General features: G+C 35.4%; 1 protein-coding gene across 15 annotated transcripts; it reads left to right on the top strand.

The window, feature by feature from the left end:
* Positions 1-12,990: 12,990 nt before the first annotated feature.
* LOC114301144 (L10-interacting MYB domain-containing protein) lies at positions 12,991-19,204 on the top strand. 15 transcript variants are annotated; one of them, XM_082873670.1, is made up of 8 exons: positions 13,000-13,225; positions 13,385-13,445; positions 13,734-13,808; positions 14,316-14,350; positions 14,519-14,794; positions 14,943-15,121; positions 17,432-17,841; positions 18,269-19,204. In XM_082873670.1, exons 7-8 carry the CDS (start codon positions 17,452-17,454, stop codon positions 18,926-18,928), a joined length of 1,050 nt encoding a protein of 349 aa, XP_082729796.1. In that variant the 5' UTR covers positions 13,000-13,225; positions 13,385-13,445; positions 13,734-13,808; positions 14,316-14,350; positions 14,519-14,794; positions 14,943-15,121; positions 17,432-17,451; the 3' UTR covers positions 18,929-19,204. The 15 variants fall into 15 exon arrangements, with proteins under 15 accessions (XP_082729800.1, XP_082729796.1, XP_082729793.1 ...); XM_082873671.1 differs by having other exon boundaries at positions 13,009-13,225; positions 14,514-14,794; XM_082873667.1 differs by lacking the exon at positions 14,943-15,121 and having other exon boundaries at positions 17,409-17,841.
* The last annotated feature ends 649 nt before the right edge of the window (positions 19,205-19,853 follow it).

Below are 19,853 nucleotides of genomic sequence, written 5' to 3' on the forward strand. Positions count from 1 at the left end.
AACCATTTATAAAGCATCCATTATAAAACCCATTTTTGGAATTAAAACCCCAAACCCTAGGTTTTTAAAAAATTACTTAAAAACCCAATGTTCCCCACACATCAAGAAAATGACCAAGTTAAAATTTCTAAAGAGTGTATAGAGTCCCTACCTCAAAGTTAGGAGACTAGTAAAGTAAGGTGGAAACTTCAATGACGCCGAAACCAAGTTCCAATTAGATCAAAACGGAGCTCTAGGAATGCTCTAACTTTTTCTCAAAGGCACTAGGGTAGAGAACCCAATGGATTTAGGTAAAAATGTAGAGAAAAGGTAAGTTTTAGAGAGAGAGACTCAAGATATAGGTTTTTGAAAAGTTTTAGAGAAAGAAAGGAATGAAAACGTGAAGTAAAAAGTCATCTTCACAAACTGAAAGACACACAGTCTGCTCGAGCGCAATAAGTGACGCTCGAGCGTAGAATACGCATGTTCATTAGTTTTGCAGACAGAAGCCCATCGCTTGAGTGCAATAACGTCGGCTCAAGCACAATAACAACGGCTCGAGCACTAGACCGCTCGAGCGCAAAAAAACGTCGCTCAAGCATAGAATGGTTTTGCCCAGTATTTTTGTAGACCTAAAAAATACTGAAATTGTACAAAACCCGCTCGAGCGCAAGAAGTGTCGCTCGAGCAGATGAGCAAAATTTTGGGTAACAAAAGTTTGAAAACTGAACAACCAGCCTGTTTCAAACACAAGCACTACAATCAAATGACCAAATTTAAGGAAGAATAAGGGGAAAAAGACATGAGCAACCATACGAAGTTATGAAACCCGAGTCTAGATATACAATGGGTCGGGCCTAAACCAGAAACGATATATGAATTATGTTGAATTGTGTTGAATTATGTTGAGTTATGTTGGATTGTGTTAGATTGTGTTGGGTTGTGTTTTGTTGAGTTAAGTTGGGTTGTTCTGAGTTGTGTTGGGTAAGTTGTAATTGGTACCTGCGCGGGAAATGTTTTTGGGTGTCCACGATCCCGCCGTTTCTGGAGCCGGCAAATGTGCAAAAACATGGTTTTTGAGATGTGTGGGTTGAGTTGAAATTGGTGCCTATGCGGAAGTCAAGGTGCCGAATTGCTTTGTCTGCGCATATTGCCAGACAAATGTGGAAAAAATGTTTTTGGGTGTCCACATCCTGTCGTTTCTGGAACCAGCAAATGTGGAAGGTCAAAATGTTTTTGGGTGTCCACGAGCCAGCCGTTTATGGAGTCAGCAAATGTGGAAAAACATGATTTTTGGAAAAACGTGATTTTGGAAATACATGGTTTCAAAGGTGTTTAAAAATGAAAATGTTTTCTTGGGAGTCCACTTCTTGCCTTTTATGGAACCGACAAAAAGTGGAAGATGTTATTAGTCGGGTGTCCACTATCCCGCTGTATCAAGTGGGCAAAATGTGGAATGCATTGAGAAATGTGTTAAAAAGTGTGTTGTGTTGGTGATGATATGTGTGACTTGTGATGAACTTGCAAAATTGTAATTTGATGTGTAATTTGGTATAAGGAGGAAATGCATATAGACATTATTTGAAAAGAATGGAATATGTAAGAGGTAAGTGGATTAGGAATTGGTGATGATGCACTTACTAATTTTTTTGTGACTATAAAGGTAGATTATGAATATTATTCTATAAATAATTGAGAAATTGACTTGAAAGGGTTTATTAATCCCATGTTATGTTGAAATATAATTTGAGAATGTAAATGATGGTGTGATGTAGTTATTAGACAAGTAGAAGTTGAGTGTAGGAGAATTGTTTTTTAAATATAAAGGAGATTTGAATTTTTACGTTATGGAGTTATAGCAATAATGGATAGACAAGTGGGAATGGAGTGTATGAGGGGTGTTTTTGAGTAACAAGGGAACTTGAACTTTGAGGTTGAGGTTATGGAGATATAATAATAATAAAAAAAAAAAGAAATGAAAAGAGGAATATTAAAATGGAAATGAAATGAAGAATATTTTGAAATTGGGTTAATAAATTTAAAATGATGTTGTTCCTTAAGCGATGTTGTTCCTTAAGCACATTTGTTTTGAAAAGAGGAATTATGGTTTTTCTAATCATGAGGGATAATTTTTATAGATGTAAGTTTTCTTTTAAAACGTTTAAATAAATTTTGAGAAAAAGGTGCTCTACGTATAATATTTTGAAGATTACAAAATGTCACATTAATATATGGTATCACCCTGCATGCATGATCATTTCTATCCATATGTTAGTTGTTGTTATAGAACTATGAGACTCCTACTGGACATTAGTACTCCCCCCTTGTTTTTTTTTTTTTTTAGGAAGAAAAATTCAGATTCATTAGTTGAAGAGTTATGGAGTCCATGTACCTTTTATGTATAATTTCATCATAGATGTGTAAGGAATGAATAGTGTATCTTGGTGTTTATAATTATTTATTTGTAGTTTCGTAGCAAAAGCTTGGCATGTATTATTACCATAATTGTATTCATTAAGAGAGAGAACATGTATTGTTATGTTTCTATTACTCAAGGGTAATAGATATTTTAAAAAAAATGGACCTAAATTGAAGGCTTTTAGTAATGTTTCCGATTAATTAAAATTTAGGGCGTGACAACTTGGTATCAAAGCTAATCGGGTTTGAAAACCTGGAGCTCGTGGGAAGTGATTTTTACCACAATGGGTTGGCGTCCCTTGGTGAGGACGTTTGCATGTAGGACATATGAGATGTAGAACATTATGTGTTGCATGGTGTGAGCATGAGTTGAATTTCAAGGATAGTGCTTGTAGCCGGTTAACTTGCTTTGAGATCTCATTAGAAACCCGTCTGATCAACGTGGTTTCTAGTGAGAGTTCGTTGGAAGTTCCGGGACAAGTGGCCATCCTTGTAGACTTGACTCGATTATGTGGTTGTTGTTTAAAATTGATTATGTGTCGTGTGATCATATGTTAAGTCGGTTTATGTCTTGGTATGTAGTGTGAGTCTCTCAGGAAAGGGTTAGAGTTCCGTTTATTGATGTTTGATGTTATTATTTAAATAATAAGAGCTATAAGGGAGGTTTTAATTTGCAATAAGGGAGATGCTAGGTATTGGTGGAAATGTGTATTGACTTATGAGCCTTAAATTGAATAAAAGTGTTTGTGGAACGTGGAATGTGAGAGTTGTATGGTTTATAATGAGTATAGTTGAGATGAGGTGAGATCTTAGAATGGTATGAGACTAGTTTGAGTTACATAGAATATTGTGAAAGGTTTGGAAAAAGGGATTGTAAGATGTGTGTTTCATAATGATGAGAGTAGTATTGGTGTAATGTTGGCTGTAAGCTAGTAATTGTGTGTGTAAAGAAGTTACGGTATTTGAGTATAGGGTTCATGAGTATGAAGAGATGCTAGAATTGGTTTTAGGGAAGAAGCATAGGTTGTGTTTTCAAGTAACGGGTGTAGTGTGGATGTTTGAGTGCCAAAACTTAAGTTTTATGGAGTAGTTAACTGATTGTTTGGTATTAAGGATTGGATGAAAAATAGTCCCTTTGGAATGGTTTGAAAATGAGTAAGGTAGCAAGTTTAAGAAATATTATGGAAAGGGTTTAGTGAGTGTTGGGTCTTCTATAAGTTGTGGTAAATTTTGGGTGACGCTTACCCCGAAGTGATGGGAACTCCCCGGGTTAGGAGTGAAAACATTGTAAATTTCTTGGCCTTGTCCGTGTTTTATACCTTGTGTGAATGACAAGTGGTAAAGAGGATTATGATGATTATGAATTGTGATGTTAAATGATGTGTGTGTTGGCAGTTGAACCGTGAGAGTGCAAAATTGGTAATTTGGGCTAAGTTGCGTGGGGAAGATGGATTCTTGTAGTCACCCTCTTTTGGTGAGACTTGAGGATTGGTCTGGGTTAGTCTATTTTGGTTTGACTTGCAACCGGTGGTTTTAATAAATACTATTTGAAGTTAATTAATACCTAATTACCTTGGGATTTGCTTTGTTTCGGATAAATAGAGATATGGTGGGGAAGTGCCTTAGGTAGTACTGGAGGACATTAGGTCTTACTTGTATGTATATATGTACATTGTTGATGTGAAGTTGTGAAACCACTCTAATTGAGTTAAAAATGTTTAAGTGTGAATTGTAGTAAGCGCGCTTGTGCCAATGTATATATCGATTGTTAGTGTTGATATTTGTAATGAGAGGGAAACTTCTAACTTATGGGAAGCCGCACGTGCTATATTACCTTTTGGATGCATTGTACTTGTTTCTATTCGTTGTTAACACAAGTGTGTATGGCAATTGTGTTATGATGTCACTGGATGGCTGGCAGAGGTTATTTGGTGATGATTGGAATTCACCGAGAGAATGTTGAGACTGATGTGGAAAATGAAAATTTCCTTTTCTTGTGTGTGACTTGGGAATGCATGGTTAAACTAAATGTCAAAAACTTAATCTAAGTATGTTAATGAATGATTTTCATTGTTCTACTGTTAAATGCTACGTTGAATAAAGAATTGATAATGTCGCTAATTGAGATGCAATTGAGAATTGTCTATTGGACTGTACAATGTAATGTGTCATTTGTTTTTGCTTGTGTTCACCTGGTATTTGATTCAATAATGGTTTTCTTATTTTGAAATTGAGTTTTGACCATTCGATAGTCATTGTCTACGTTGTTTGTTGGTTAGGGAGTTATTATGGACTTTGGGATTATAAGTGGTTAGCATTGCTCCTTGCCCATTGGATTTTGATGTGTGTGTTGATCGAAAAGTATTTGCGATCTGTCTCTTATGATTCTTCTTGTTCGGCTGACTTTGGGGCATTGAGGTTTTGAATCAAAATTTGAGAATCGAGCTCAAGTGGAGCCTAGCTTCTGGTTAGTGGTGATGTCTTGCCATTGAGTCTGAGTAGCTTTTGTTTCGCCTTTTATTTTAAATTTGGGAATACATTCCAAGAGTGTTAAGTTAAGAGTTATGCTGCATCCGTGGCGGGTTGTCTATTGTTTCGGTTTCTCTAAATTTCGAGGACCAAATTTCTTAAGGTGGGTAGATTGTAACACTCCAGAATTTTTCCCTTTGCTCGAGTGCAAGAGTTGACGCTCGGGCGGTCTTGTGAGGCTCCCAGTACTTTTGCAGTCTGTCCGAGATTTTGAGAGTTGTGAATTTCTGCTCGAGTGCAGGAGTGGTCGCTCGAGCGGTCAACTTTGTTGATCTGTTCTCTCGAGCGCAAGATTAGACGCTCGAGCAGTTTGCCTGGTTGATTCTGAATTTCTGGCAGTAGTGGGATTGCTCTTGACATTTTTATTATTGTATTTGGAGCCTCCTTGTTTTATTTTGGGACGTTGATCGAAGTGGTAAAATGATGGCAAAGTAAGATTGGACCAAAAACTTTAATTTTTCTATGAACAACCATCACTCTTTTACTCTTTTTTTTTTTTCCAAACTTTGAATTTTGGTGTGAGGCTAGAACCATTGGAAAGCTCGTTTTCGAGGCTTTGATTTGGACACAAGAACGACCTAAAACGGAGTCTGGATGAGAGAGTTATGCCCGTTTGAAGTTTTGGTATCTGTGCTGGAAGCTGGTGCGCTCAAGGAGACTGAGCGAATTCAACAACTTAAAATGTATCTTTCTAGATCATTCTCTCCACTTTTCTTTTCTCTCTTCCTTCCCCTCATCCTAAGTCTGAAAAACCCTAGATTTTTGACCAAAATACCTTCCATTCTCCAAAGTTTTGGCCAAGATCTCTTACCAAAAAGTGAAGAAGGCTTGAAGATCTTACTTTTTACCGATTGAAATTTGAATTTGCAAAGGATTCTTCTAGAAGCTTTGCTATATTGCTTGATCATTGAGGTAGGGATTTTTAGTTCTTCAATACTCTCATTTATAGATAGATTTGTGGTATTTTCTTTATATAAATACAAAATTTATATTTTTAAGCATATTGTGATAAATCATGAGATTGGTTTGAAATGTTGGGGTTTACTTGTTGGGTTATGATTATGGGCTTATGAATTTGGGTGTATAATTAATAGAAGAGTTGGAATAAAAAGTGTTTGGGTGAAAAGCTTTAAGTTCTCTTAAAACCCTAGCTTGGTACATGAAGACGATTGATGGTTTGCCTAAAGTGAAAGTAGAATCATGAAATTGAGGTGTCAAATTGTACATATACAAGTTTAATTCAATTTTGGAAATGTTTGGAAATTATGTAAAAGTTGCGATTGAACTCTAATTGTGGATATTGTAAATCATGTTATAATATGAAACCAAATTAGGGGGAAAGAATTATTAATGGTATAGATGACATGAGCCTTGTGATGAAGTGGAGATTTAAGAGTTTACCTTGAATTATATTGAATTGCATTGAGTGGTGTTGAATTGAATTGTGTTGAATTATGTTGAGTTCTGTTGGATTGTGTTGAGTTGTGTTGGCTTGTATTGTGTTGTGTTGAGTTGAGTTGGGTTGTGTTCAGTTGAGTTTTGTTGGGTAAGTTGCAATTGGTACCCGCGTGGGGAATGTTTTTGGGTATCTACGATCCCACTGTTTCTGGAGCCGGCAAATGTGAAAAAATATGGTTTTTGAGATGTATGGGTTGAGTTGAAATTGGTGCCCGCGCGGGGAGTCAAGATACCCATTTTCCCTATCTGCGCATATCGCCAGGCGAATGTGAGAAAAATATTTTTGGGTGTCCACGTCCTGCCGGTTCTGGAGCCAACAAATGTGGAAAAACGAATGATTTTGGATGTCCACTCCTTGCCATTTATGGAGCAGGCAAATGTAGAAGGTCAAAATGTTTTTGAAAAAAAATGTTTTTGGGTGCCCACAAGCCCGCCGTTTATGGAACCGGCCAATGTGAAAAAACATAATTTTTGAAAATAAATGGTTTCAAAAGCGTTTAAAAATGAAAATGTTTTCTTGGGAGTCCACTTCCCGCTGGTTATGGAGCCGGCAAAAGGTGGAAGATGTTATTAGTCGAGTGTCCGCTATCCCGCCGTATCAACTCGGCAAAATGTGAAATGTGTTGACAAATGTGTTGAGAAGTGTGTTGAGTTGGTGATGATATGTGTGACTTGTGATGAATTTGCGAAATTACAATTTGATGTGTAATTTGGTATAAGGAGGAAATGCATATAGACATTATTTGAAAAGAATGGAATATGAAAGAGGTAAGTGGATTAGGAAGTGGTGATGATGCACTTACTAAATTGTTTGTGACTATAAAATTAGATTATGAATATTGTTCTGTAAATAATTGACAAATTGAGTTGAAAGGGTTTATTAATCCTGTGTTATGTTGAAATATAAGTTGAGAATGTAAATGATGGTGTGATATAGTTGTTAGACAAGTAGAAGTTGAGTGTAGGAGCATTATTTTTGAATGTAAAGGAGGTTTGGATTTTTAAGTTATAGAGTTATAGCAATAATGGATAGACAAGTGAGAATGGAGTGTATGAGGGGTGTTTTTTTGAGTATTAAGGGAACTTGAACTTTGAGGTTGAGGTTATGGAGATATAATAATTGTGAATTGTAAAAAAAAAAAAAAAAAAACAAAACAAAAATGAAGGAATCAAAAGAGGAATATTAAAATGGAAATGAAATGAAGAATATTTTGAAATTGGGTTAATAAATTTAAATGATGTTGTTCCTTAAGCACATTTGTTTTAAAAAGAAGAATTATGATTTTTCTGATGATAAAGGATAAATTTTATGGATGAAAGTTTTCTTTAAAATGTTCAAATAAATTTTGAGAAAAAGGTACTCTACATATAATATTTTGGAAATTACAAAATGTCACCTTACTATATGGTATCACCCTACATGCATGATCATTTCTATCTATCTGTTAGCTATTGTTATAAAACTATGAGACTCCTACTAGGCATCCCTCGTTGTTTTATTTATTTATTTTTTTAGGAAGAGAAATTCAGATTCATTTGTTGAAGAGTTATGGAGTCCATGTATCTTTTATGTATAATTTCATCATAGATGTGAAATGAATGAATAATGTAACTTAGTGTTTGTAATTATTTATTTATAGCTTCGTAGCAGAAGTTTGGCATGTATTATTGTTGGAGAAAAATGGTTGAATAAGAAATTGCCTCATAAATGTGTATATAACTCACACATTTAAGGCTCATCAGTTTTACAAAATTGATTGGGCAGTTTTGCTAGCATTAGTTGCCAGCCTTGATGGCTAGAGGCTCCTCCCCTCTCCCCCATGGTGTATAAAAGGAGGCCCTACTCCTTGAAAAGATATATAGAATTTTTCCTTGACATCCATACACTGTCAGTCTACTTCTCCTATAATTTTCTTCCTGAGAGAGAGTGCTGCCGTTGTCCGTTCGCTAAGCTAATCAGAAGGTGCTTCTGTTGTAGCTGGTAAAAACCGTCGTATCCTGGGAAGTAGACGTCGGCATACCTCCAGCACCCAACGGTGAGGCGGCGAATCTATTTTAAGGAGATTGTGGTATCACACAGGCTTCGGTTTGCTTTCTTTAACCATTTTATATTTTATCTGTATTTTATTCAGCATGTTATTTTTCCTAGGATTGAAGGTTTGTTTTGTTCATTTCATAATTTTGCGATATGCAATGTGAAATTATGTAATGTGAGTAGTTTTTCCCAACAATTATTACCGTTGTTGTATTCATTGAGAAAGAGAACATGTATTATTTTGTTTTTATTACTCAAGGGTAATAGATATTTGAACAAAAAAATGAACCTAAATTGAAGGCTTTTGGTAATGTTTCCGAATAATTAAAATATGAGGCGTGACAAGATTGGCCTTATAAAGGTAAGTTTCTTGAAAAAAAAATGACAAAAATAATAAAATATGTTCGTCAATTTTTCGAGACTGAACTCTTCGAACATGTGACTGAAATTCGGGAACAAAGTCCCCGAACGTTGTTTATTTGTTCAGAAATCGGTAATCGAACATTTATTACTCTTTCAAAAATAGGCCTGAGTGCACCATTTCACTTCACTCGTATGATCTAGTGTAGCGACAACTGAAACAATAGAGTTGGATGTAGACATATGAAGTTCTAGCGAAGTAGATTTACATGTTTATAACATGTTTTTTATTATCTAAAAAATTTCAGTTTTAGTTCTTTATGAATCTGCTTGGTGCTACTTATCTTTGTTAATCTAAAGTATTAAACTTTGACCAAATGATACTAGTTGATGTGTAATTATCTTCGTTAATCAAATAATGTTAAACTCTAATCGGCGAAACTCGTTGTTAGACGATGGATTTCATGTTTCCTATGGTTCGGGAATACAGGTTCGAACGTTACTTATTTGTTTAGGAATGCATCCCGAACAAATAAGTAATGTTCGAAAATGCAGATCCGAACATAGAAATTTCTTAAAACTTGGAATAGTCAAAATTCTTAACGCTTGCAGAAGTTTTTATTTTTTGAAGTTAGAGAGAGAGAGAGAGAGAGCATACCAAGTGTGACAATGGTTAAACCAAATAAAAGGATAAGGCAACAAAGACAGTAATCACACTTGGTTCTTCTTCTCCTTCTCCTTTTTCTTCTTCTTCTTCTTCTTCTTCTTCTTGGGTTTTGTTAGAATTTGTTGGAAGAGAGGTTTTTTTAGAGTGTGGGGGTATGGAGGGTGTGCATTCAATAGGTAGAATGTTTTCACAAAGATAATTTTGGTATTATTTGGATAGGAAAAATGAATTTTAAGAGTTTCAAAATTTATAAGTGGTGGGTCCAAAATATAAAAGAAATTCAAAATAATTTATGGGGTGTTAATAGTAGGGATGGCAATTTAAAACCGGCCCGACGGGGACCCGCTCCCCCAACCCTGATTAGAGCAGCTTTTCTCTGAAAATTACCACCGACGGGCCGGGGATGGTATTCAAAAATAAATCCCCGATGATTTTCGGGCTGGGGACGGGGATACATTTTTCAGCCCCGGCCCGTCCCCGGCCCCGTTTCCCCCTGAAGTAAAATTACTATTTAACCCTTCCTATCCTTCATTTACATATATACCCTCATATGTCTCTCTCTCTCTCTCTCTCTCTCTCTCAAATGATCCTTCATCTGTCTCTCTCTCACTCTCTCTCTCTCTCCCCCTTACTCTCTCACACTCTCGCACATCTCCATATCCTTAGCGGCGCCACCGCCACTGTCCAAGACGCCGGGGTCGCCGTCCAGCACCAGCTCGCACCGCCGCTTCACTCTCGCGCCTCTCTTCCACCTGTCCAGGTCGCACCGCCGATCCACGCCCACCTCCTCCATCGTCATTGCCGACACCTCTGTCCACCTCGCACCGCCGCTCCACCTCCTTCATCGTCCATCGCCGCCGATTTGAGATCTAACACACTCATACACAGATCTGACACCTCTCTCTCTATGTGACACACTTATACACAGATCTAAGATCTGTTGATGTTTGATGTTTGATGATTTTGTTTTGTTTTGTTTTTTTTTTTTGAACTCTGATGATTTTGTTGATAACCCAGTTTTGTTAGCTGAGATTTGTTGATGTTTGATGATTTTGTTGATGATGTTGTTGATGGCGATCTATGTTGATGTTGCTTCTGTGTTTTTTTTTTATTTTTTATTTTTTGGCCGGGAAATTATCGGGGTCGGGGAAACCCGATCCCTGTTAGGGGACGGGGATGAGGACAGTAATAGGTTCCCCGTCGGGGATTGGGGCCGAGGCCGGGGGATTTTTTGCCATTGGGGATCGGGGATCGGGGACGGAAAGGGTGATCCCCGGCCCCGCCCCGCCCACCCCGTTGCCATTCCTAGTTAATAGTACAACTCATAAAAAAATAAAAAGTCATCAAGACATTTATCATAAGTAAGCAGCGTCAAATGTCGGGTCAATTATTTTTGCTAATAAAAAAGTAAATTTTTTTTTAATAAATTGTCAACCGTATTAACTAAACAAATACAAAAAAAAAAATGTTTAAAAAAAAAATATTTAGAAAACCAACTTCAAATGCCCATGCCCACTGAGTGAAAGGGAAAGGAAATGTAGGTATGCAATGACGATACAGTGTGATTAGTAGTTTGTAGGATTGTTAATATATTCCTAATTAGTTAACCAAAGTAGAGAGGATTTATTTATTTATTTATTATTATTATTATTATTTTGGTTGCGATGGAGGCCGAAGCCCAAGCAAGGAAAGCAAAAGATAGAAAAGAAAAAGAAACTCAAGTAACAGCAGAACTGACAGCTCCAACATGCTGCCTATTGCGAGGATTATGACATTTTAGTCTTATGATTCTGTAAAAGTGTAACTTAAGAAATATATGTATACATATAATTTTAATTTTAAAATATTTACATGTATATTCATATAAAATTATTTTAAAACATAATATTGGGTCATTTTTCAATAAAAAAATAATCACTGCATTCAACACTAATTCTTTAGAATTGACTAATTCCTTAAAATAGTTGTTTCGTTTAAGTATTGTACTTACAGGGACTAGTTAGGTTAAAATGTGTTGAATTGAATGCAAACTTCTATTTTAATTAGATTGAATTTGGGTGAGGTTGATTAACTAAGAATTGAATTTTGCAAAAGACTAAATTAATTAAACAATAAAAGTTGATTTATTTTGAGATGGAAAGATTCTTAAGAATGGGATCATATCGTGTCTTGAAAGTGTGGATGGAGGAGGTTCCATGTGAGCTTTTTGTTGTAGTTTCTTCGGAGTTTGTATAGTTTTCTTTGGGCATTTTAACCATCTAAAAAATAAAAATAACTATTGGTATGATTTTGAATCTATCACTAATAGTATAGTAAGTAATTAATACAATCACATTTTGTTCAGCTCCTATATGAAGACGAGTTGAATACTTTTTTTTTGTGACAGTGATTTATTTTTGATTTTTTTAGATGAGTAAGAAACAAAATGAAACAGAGAGAATATACAAGTTTACAAGGACAATCCCAGGCTATACAAAAAACAAGAGCAACCAAAATGGTAGATAAAGAACAACCAAAATGGTAGATTTATACTGCGCACTATAATAAAACTAACTATTTACGGCATCATGTTTACCGCATGTATTAAATGCATATCGTAATTAGTACATTTTACAGTCTTTTTTTTTTTACAAGTCGTTAATGTTTTGTCAATAACAGTATGCATGTCATGCAAGTCTTTAATTCATATATTTATGGCATTCAAAAGTATGCCGTAAAAAATGTATGTTTTTACGATTTATAAAAATATGTCTTAAAACATTTGTATTTAAGATGACATACATTTCATATTGTAAAATATTATAATTTTACACGACATGCTAATAAATGTCATGAAAACTTGTACAAAAAAAAAAGAAAAAAAAAAGAAAGAATTACAATCCAATTTTTTTATGGCATGCAAAAATATACCGTAAAAAATGTATATTTTCACGACATATAAAAATATGTTATAAAATATTTGCATTGAAGATAACATACATTTCATATCGTAAAATATTAAATTTTATATGCTTTTGAATTTAGTGATTTTTTAGAAAATTAAAAAATATTTTGTCTTCTAAGTGTATGTAAATTATTTGAATTTAAAAAGTTAAAAAAAGAAAATTATTTAAAAACTTATGCTACATTCCCTTTCATTCTTAAAGTTATATAAATTTTTGGTAGATATGACAGATTTTTATTTTTTTTTCCCCAATAAACTAGATATTCTAGTTATAATCTAGATTTTTTTAATACAAAAATAATTTATAAACTTAGCGGTTATTTGAGATGTTCTAAATAAGTGCACTTTTTGAATTTTTATGAAATATGAGATGGGTATAGGTTGAGTTTGAAGTAATGTGATAGAAATGTGATGCGACTTAAATAAATGTGACTTAAATAAGATAGTGACTTTTTGACTTTTTAATTATTTTAGAGAATAACAAACAAGGCCTAATACTTAAATCTTTTTTTTCTAAAATTTTCTACTCCAAATTTTTTTATTTATTGATATTGTTAAAATTACACATTCTTTACATCCAGATTTTTTTTTATTAATGTTGTCAGTTGTTTTTTTAATAGATTTATTAGCAATCTGTTATCTCACACATTTATTTTCTTTTTGTATATACGTCTCTCTCTCTCCTCCTTCTCTCTCCTTTCTCTCCATCGACATCTCACACAAACACACGAGCACCACCAGCCACTGCCCCTCCGATGATGTTAGTTACACGAGCACCAATCGATTGATTCCGAGCTTGGCATTTGATTCCAATTCTGAGCCTTGGATTAATTCGGTGAGAGCCTTGGATTGCATCCGTTATTCGATTAATTCAGTTAATCCTTTCTCATCTCTCTTTGATTTTGATTTGATTTCTGAGTTTTTATTCTGATTTCTAGGGTTTTGATTTTGATTTGATTTGTATTCAATTAACCTAAATTTTTCTCCCTTGCAGTTTCATTTCAACTTTATGATCTCAAGCAGCAAGGATTCATAGAGAGACAGGAGCTTATGAGGTATTTTGAATTGTGTTGTGCTTATAGCTCGTCAATGAAAATTTCTATTGATTTGGTTATGTAACATGTTATGGATTGCCAATCGTAGTTTTTTTTTTAATTGTTTGTAATGCACTCCAGCCCCAACTCTTAACTTCCTATATTTCAGTACCTCTTGCAATTCGAAGTTTATATAGCTGAAACCTATCTATACTTGGTGGCTCTTCATTATATTTAATTCAATATGGTTTTCAACGATTTGATTGCTGTCCATGGACCTAATCCAGATTTTGGCACTTCCTCTCTCAGGTTTTAATATGTCAAAATGAGGCTGAAAAATGCTTAATTGAAACGTCAATAAATTCATTGCGCATAAGCCTCAAGGTGAGATAAAGTAGTTAACATTTGGATACATTCTTGAGTTCTTTCCATTGGTTATGGATGAAATAGCACATGATGCCATTTCATTTTCATATAATTGATATGTCATGGTGAGTATATTTGAGTTTTTATAATCGAATAGATACTTGATATGTTAAATACTTGAACTTATATTTGAGGTTATGATGCACTTGTTCTGCAGCACTTAAGCTCAAACCTCAAATATATGTTCATATCCATTTGTGCTCAACAAGTGCATCACAACTTGGTTAAAGATTGCCTCCTCAGCTTATAATTTAGATAGAACATAGCACTTGGAGGGCTTTGTTGATTGCATTTTGTTTTTTTTCCTTTTATCCTTTTGATTGTATACAGTAGAAATAACCATCATTTCTCAGATTTATCACCTTATATGTTTTTTTTTTTTTCTTGTTGTATGGGTAAAGCAAGCAGATGAACTAGATAACATACTAACTAAAAAATTTCTTTGATTTTTGTCAATGTGAGCAGAAGCATTTCAAGTATTGAGGAGAAAGCCAGTACAGGTATGTATTGTCTCATCTCATTTAATTGTTTTTGCACATTGCTATGCAAAATTCATGATGCTTGACAGAAAACACAGTGCTGATTGATTGGCAATAATTTGCTTCAAGATGAAATTTTACTTAGTACTGTTTTGGGAACATTAGTAAAAAGCAGCGTTTTCAGGCAAGGGGAAAAACGCAATGCTTTGTAAAAACGCAACAAACACCATTTGGGAAGAGATAAAAATGCAAGTCTGTCAAATTACATAACTACCCTCCGTCTTAACAAATTGGGGCCTAGGGCAAAACACATTCATTTGCCTCCTCCCCGCTGCTGTTGATTTCCTCCTCCTTGCTGCTGCGCTTGCAACTCCCTCCAACAACCCACAACATTGTCGTCCCCCGCCGACGCTGCCGCCGGAATACTCGTCCACATCCTCGCCGTCGCCGGATCTGCACCATCAGGTAAGCCTAAAACCCTCCCCCTCTGTTGTCTTTTCGCTAGTATTGACAGACCAATTTCCATGGAATATTTGTTCAAAAAACAAGGGATCAGCTGGTGTATAACTTATATATGTTGTAATGTTGCTCCATACTTGCTTCCACTTGTCAGATCCTCTCCTCTGTGATGTTTGTATTTCCGATCTTTTGCCGTCGGTGTTCTGTGAACACAGACACGTCTATCTACTCATTCCTTCTCCTGCCATTGTTATTGCTGGCTTTCGATTGATCACTGTACAACTAAAAGGAAAAAGCAATTTGTTGCACAATGGATTGAGGCTTCGGTGCAAGGCATGCTCTTGTTATAATTTCTGTTTTAAATTGACAAAATGCAAAACAAATTTTTTTTGTTTGTTTGTTTGTTTGTTTTTTTTTTTTTACTATTTAGAACAGAAAAGGAAAAGATGAATTTTATGATGCCTTATAGTTGGAATAGACATTTATAAAACTCCAAGGTTTTCTTTTATTGGAATTGAATATGGGTTTTTATGGTTTAAATGGTCTTCAGACTCCGTCTTTTTCTTCTCTTCATCTCTTTGATGGTTTTCCGTTGAAATGGTTGTATAACTTTACAAGGTGTTGTTCTCTTTGACCATAATAACTTCTTCAATCAAGGCATTGGCAATATTTGATTGATGGATTTTGATATCTTGATGGTAAAATATTAGTTTCGAATAATTCTTTCAATCAGAAAATCATAGCAAGGATATGGTTGCCTTTAAGTTTTGATTTGTTTTTGTATAGGGATGTGGGGCTTGTGGGGAGCATGGTGAATGTTGCTGTGTTATTTTCGTTGTTTTCTCCTTAAAAACAATTTGTTGCATAGTGGATTGAGTCTTCCGTGCAAGACGTGCTCTTGTTATAATTTCTGTTTGAAATTGACAAAATGCAAAATGGTCATATAATTTTGAATTGATTGGTCAAGAGATTTATCTGTTTATGACTTCTTTTTTTTCTTTTTTTTTTTGTTACTAGCTCATATGTCCGCGTACAGATTTTGCAAACTTGTTTCATGTCATGCTGTTTTTTTTTCAATTACAATCGTTGATAATCATATATAATTTATGTATTTGAATAGACCAAAACGATGTGTATAGCAAAAAATAGTGCCAAGATATATATTTTCCTCTTCATCCTTATTATTTTCCTACTTAGGAAGCTACTGTATACATACTTTTCCGTCTTAGTCAAAGTATAGATCTGTTGGTTTTAGTAAATGAATGTGTTTATACTATTGCCAACTGTTTTGTACATTATAATTTTTCCTCTGCTGTTAGTTCAATTGTGAGACTGGTCATATAATATCGGAGTGGAAATTCATATAAAATCTGATTCCTCCTATGCATGTTTAATAAGATTTCAATGAGTAGTTCATACCAATGACTTGTTGAACAAAAAATATTAATAAAATTGTACTAGTCATTGTACTAGTCTTTGTTATGCATGCATAAAAGATATGAAAACCGGATGGAAAAATTTAAGTTACCAAGACAATAGGGGAATATTTTTTAGCAAAGACATTTTGCTTGGTGAGGCATTGATCAACCCGTGGGCCTCAGACAAAGAGACATGCAGATTCAACTGGATCTGACTTATACAGCAACTTTGTGTAGAAGATACATTCAGCCTCTTTTGTTGCTGCACATTAGGTTAATAAAAAGAAACCAAAAAAAAAAAAAAAACCTACTCATCAACTAATTAATGCAAACCTATGTAAGTTGTACTAAGGCAAATTAACTAAGGCAAACCTATGTGATTTGTACACACTGTTATATTTAAATCTCATCCCCTTAAAAACTGTCCAATAAGTGAGATTCTTGTTATTGTATTGCCTTGGTTCCAAAAGTTTAATTGTATCCATTTTACTCTTTACTTCTTCACACTACATCAAATTAGTTTAATTTATAACATGTACACAAAAAATATTAAGATTATAGAGATGGCGTCCTCCATGTCAACTGCCACTTCATTATGGCCACCGAGGATGTGTGCATGTGGCTTTGGACATTGCGTTGTCAAGATACCCAAATCTACCAATAACCCTGGCCGTGCGTACTACGTTTGCTCTAGTTGTACGGTGCGTTTGTGTTGCCCCTCTCTTATGTAGTTAGTCATGTGGTTGTTCATGAATCATTATGTCGCATAGTATGCAGTCTAACTATCTGTTTCACTTTTGTACGGTAGCGATGTGTTGCGGGGGTTGGTGTGACAAGTTTCGCAACAAAAGCTTTGCTATTGAACACCCACCTAATGTCGTCAACATGGGGTTACGTGCGGACGTTGTTCACATAGATCAGAGCCTACGTACGCTTAGAACTGTCGTCTATGTTTTGTGCGTCGTTGTGTTGTTGTTTTGAATCTGATGCATCGTCATGGATGTTGTTACATTTACGTATCATTTTGTATCACCTATGTAGTTGTTGTCAGTAATGTGTTCGTCCTGTATTGCATAATATTTTGTACTAGTATATGTATAACTTCATTACTTGTCTAATGACTTCCATTTCGGATTTGGACACGGAAAACATAGATACTCTTAACTTTCTGACATATCATACGTCATTAACTTTACAAGCAGGATTGCATTTCTCATAATTGCAGGTACAACAATCGCACTACTTATGGCAACGAAGCGTTCATCACCCCGTACGCCTTCCAAGAATCGAGGCAAGGCCGTCACAGCAACCCAACAACCAGTCCACAAATGCCAATTCAACAGTGACAATACAAAAATGTTTCTACAACTCGTCATTGCTGAAATGGATGTTGGTAATCGACAACCTTGCGGATTGTCGATGACTGGGTATAAGAATGTTGCCTACAAGTTCTTGGACAAAACCGGACTGCTACATTCAGCCAAACAAATGAAAAACAAATTTGACAACTTGAAGAAAGATTGGGTTGCGTGGAAGAAGTTAGAGTATGCTGCCCAAGGATTGACAGGGCTTGGGTACGACCAAGAGGCGGGTTTGTTCACTGCACCTGACCATTGGTGGGCTAAAATGCAAGCGGTATGTAATGCAACAATTTTTTTTCCCCAGTTATCTTGTATCGGTATTTCTGATGGTTTGACCACATGTTGTTTACATAACTACTTTTAAAAATCAAACAAATTCATTAATACACTAATTTTATCCTCTTGCTAATTGTGGCACGTTCACATTTATTATTTGTAATGTTTTCATTAGAAAGCAACAGTTGTCAAATTTTTTCTTGTGCACCGCACAACTTGCCATGATTGCACTTAATTGCGTGGTTACAATTATTGTTTCATACTTATTAGCTACAATCCCTGCAACTCAAAAGATACAAGTGAGTTGTGCACATTTTGAATTACGTAATTCAGTATTATTTGCTTTTACTGCCTTTGCTGCTACACTCTCAGCCCTGGAACTATATTGCTAGCTTTAGTTACATTTGTGTTTTCTTCTGTCTCAGATGAACAACCGATGTGCAAAGTTCAAGACCAAGCCTCTAGAGCACTTGGAGCTCATGGAACGGGTGTATTCTAGTGCAACTGTGACAGGGAAGCATGCATGGATTCCAACTGAACTGCGTGATGATGATGCTACCGCTGCCAATGCCACCAAGGACAACGGGATGGGACCTCTCAGTGATGGCACACCAACACATTCGGGCCATGACACTATCGAGGAGAACGTGGTCGATGGTTCCCTGTTCGACGATGCCCCCCCGCAGTCAGTAGCCAACGGATCAGCAAATGCAAAACGTCGCAAGCGGGCAGTGCCTGGTACTGTTGCTAGTAGCATGGACAACCTCGTCGAAACTGTCAGCAAACAAAGCTGGGAACTTAAAATTAAGCAGTATGTTGTCACTAGGAAGGGTGACAACACTGTGGGCGACTGTCTTGCAAGGCTAATGAGCACGCCTAGATTGGAGCCCGGCGGTAAGTTGTTCTCATTCGCATGCGCCATAATGGATTCACCCGATAATCGGGACATCATCATGGCCCTCCCCGTGGATTACATTGTCAACTGGTTGACAGAGAAGCGTGCCTACACGCCGGCAAATGTTGGCAGGGAACGTGAATGCGACGTACGTCTGTTCGGGAGTGATGGTGTGGTTGACATGGACTAGGCTTCAGCGGTTGGATTGTCTTTTTTTATTGCTGCCACAGCACTGTACTTCGAATGTTTGTGGAATGTTATGCTTTGGACGTTTTTTTTTTCATTTTTTATTTTTTTCATGTGTTGTTTTGCAAACTTGTTTTGTGGAAGAACGATATGTTCGACAATTGTGTTGTCGTTAAGTTATTTATTGCTGTTGGGTGCATTTAGTTACGTTTTGAAACAAACCGAATATGTTTATGTTATTCTTGTTTGTTATTGTTATGGAATTTGCTATTAAATTTAACAGCAACGGTTTTCTTTTCAACTTTATTTTTATGTAACAGGCTGCAGCGTTGAACATATTTGTCTTTCTATTGGTAGATTGGAGGAGTAGGTTTTCACCCATTGTTGAGAATTTGGTTCATGGCTGCGAAGTGTACAAGGCAGGACATTCCACTGTTGTCTCACATGTTGGTTACGCACAGTTGTTATGGCAATGGAATCTATTTTTGATGCATCATGTATTACATGTCAGCAATGTTTGTTGCACTGTTTATTTGTGTATTTATTTATTGTCAGAATTTCTGTATGTATTTATGCATGTATTTGTAAGAACGATATTGCAGCTTCTAATATATTTGTTGTTGTCTTTATTTATTTGTTTACATTTTTGTATTTTTTTATGTAGTTTACTTATGGTGCAATGTGTTTATTTAATTTTATTTATGTACCTTTTTTAGTATATTTATATATTGTTTGTGTTGTTTCTTTATTTAGTTAAATTGCTCTATGCATTTATTTATGTATTTGTTTGTGCTTGTATTTATTTATGTAATAATATTTCCGTATTTATTTATTTATTTGTTGTTCGATTTATCAGCCAAAAAAACATACATTTCAATTGTTAATTATTTATTTATTTAATTTGTACGTAACTATTTATGTATTTGCAT

Source organism: Camellia sinensis, chromosome 6 (assembly GCF_055761805.1).
Source record: "Camellia sinensis isolate YWXY chromosome 6, ASM5576180v1, whole genome shotgun sequence".
Lineage (NCBI taxonomy): Eukaryota > Viridiplantae > Streptophyta > Magnoliopsida > Ericales > Theaceae > Camellia > Camellia sinensis.

Coding starts and splice junctions, on each gene's coding strand:
- LOC114301144 (XM_082873674.1), top strand. CDS start 17,452: ATGGCAACGAAGCGTTCATCACCCCGTACGCCTTCCAAGAATCGAGGC. Junction 17,842..18,268: donor GGTGGGCTAAAATGCAAGCG/GTATGTAATGCA, acceptor CTTCTGTCTCAG/ATGAACAACCGATGTGCAAA.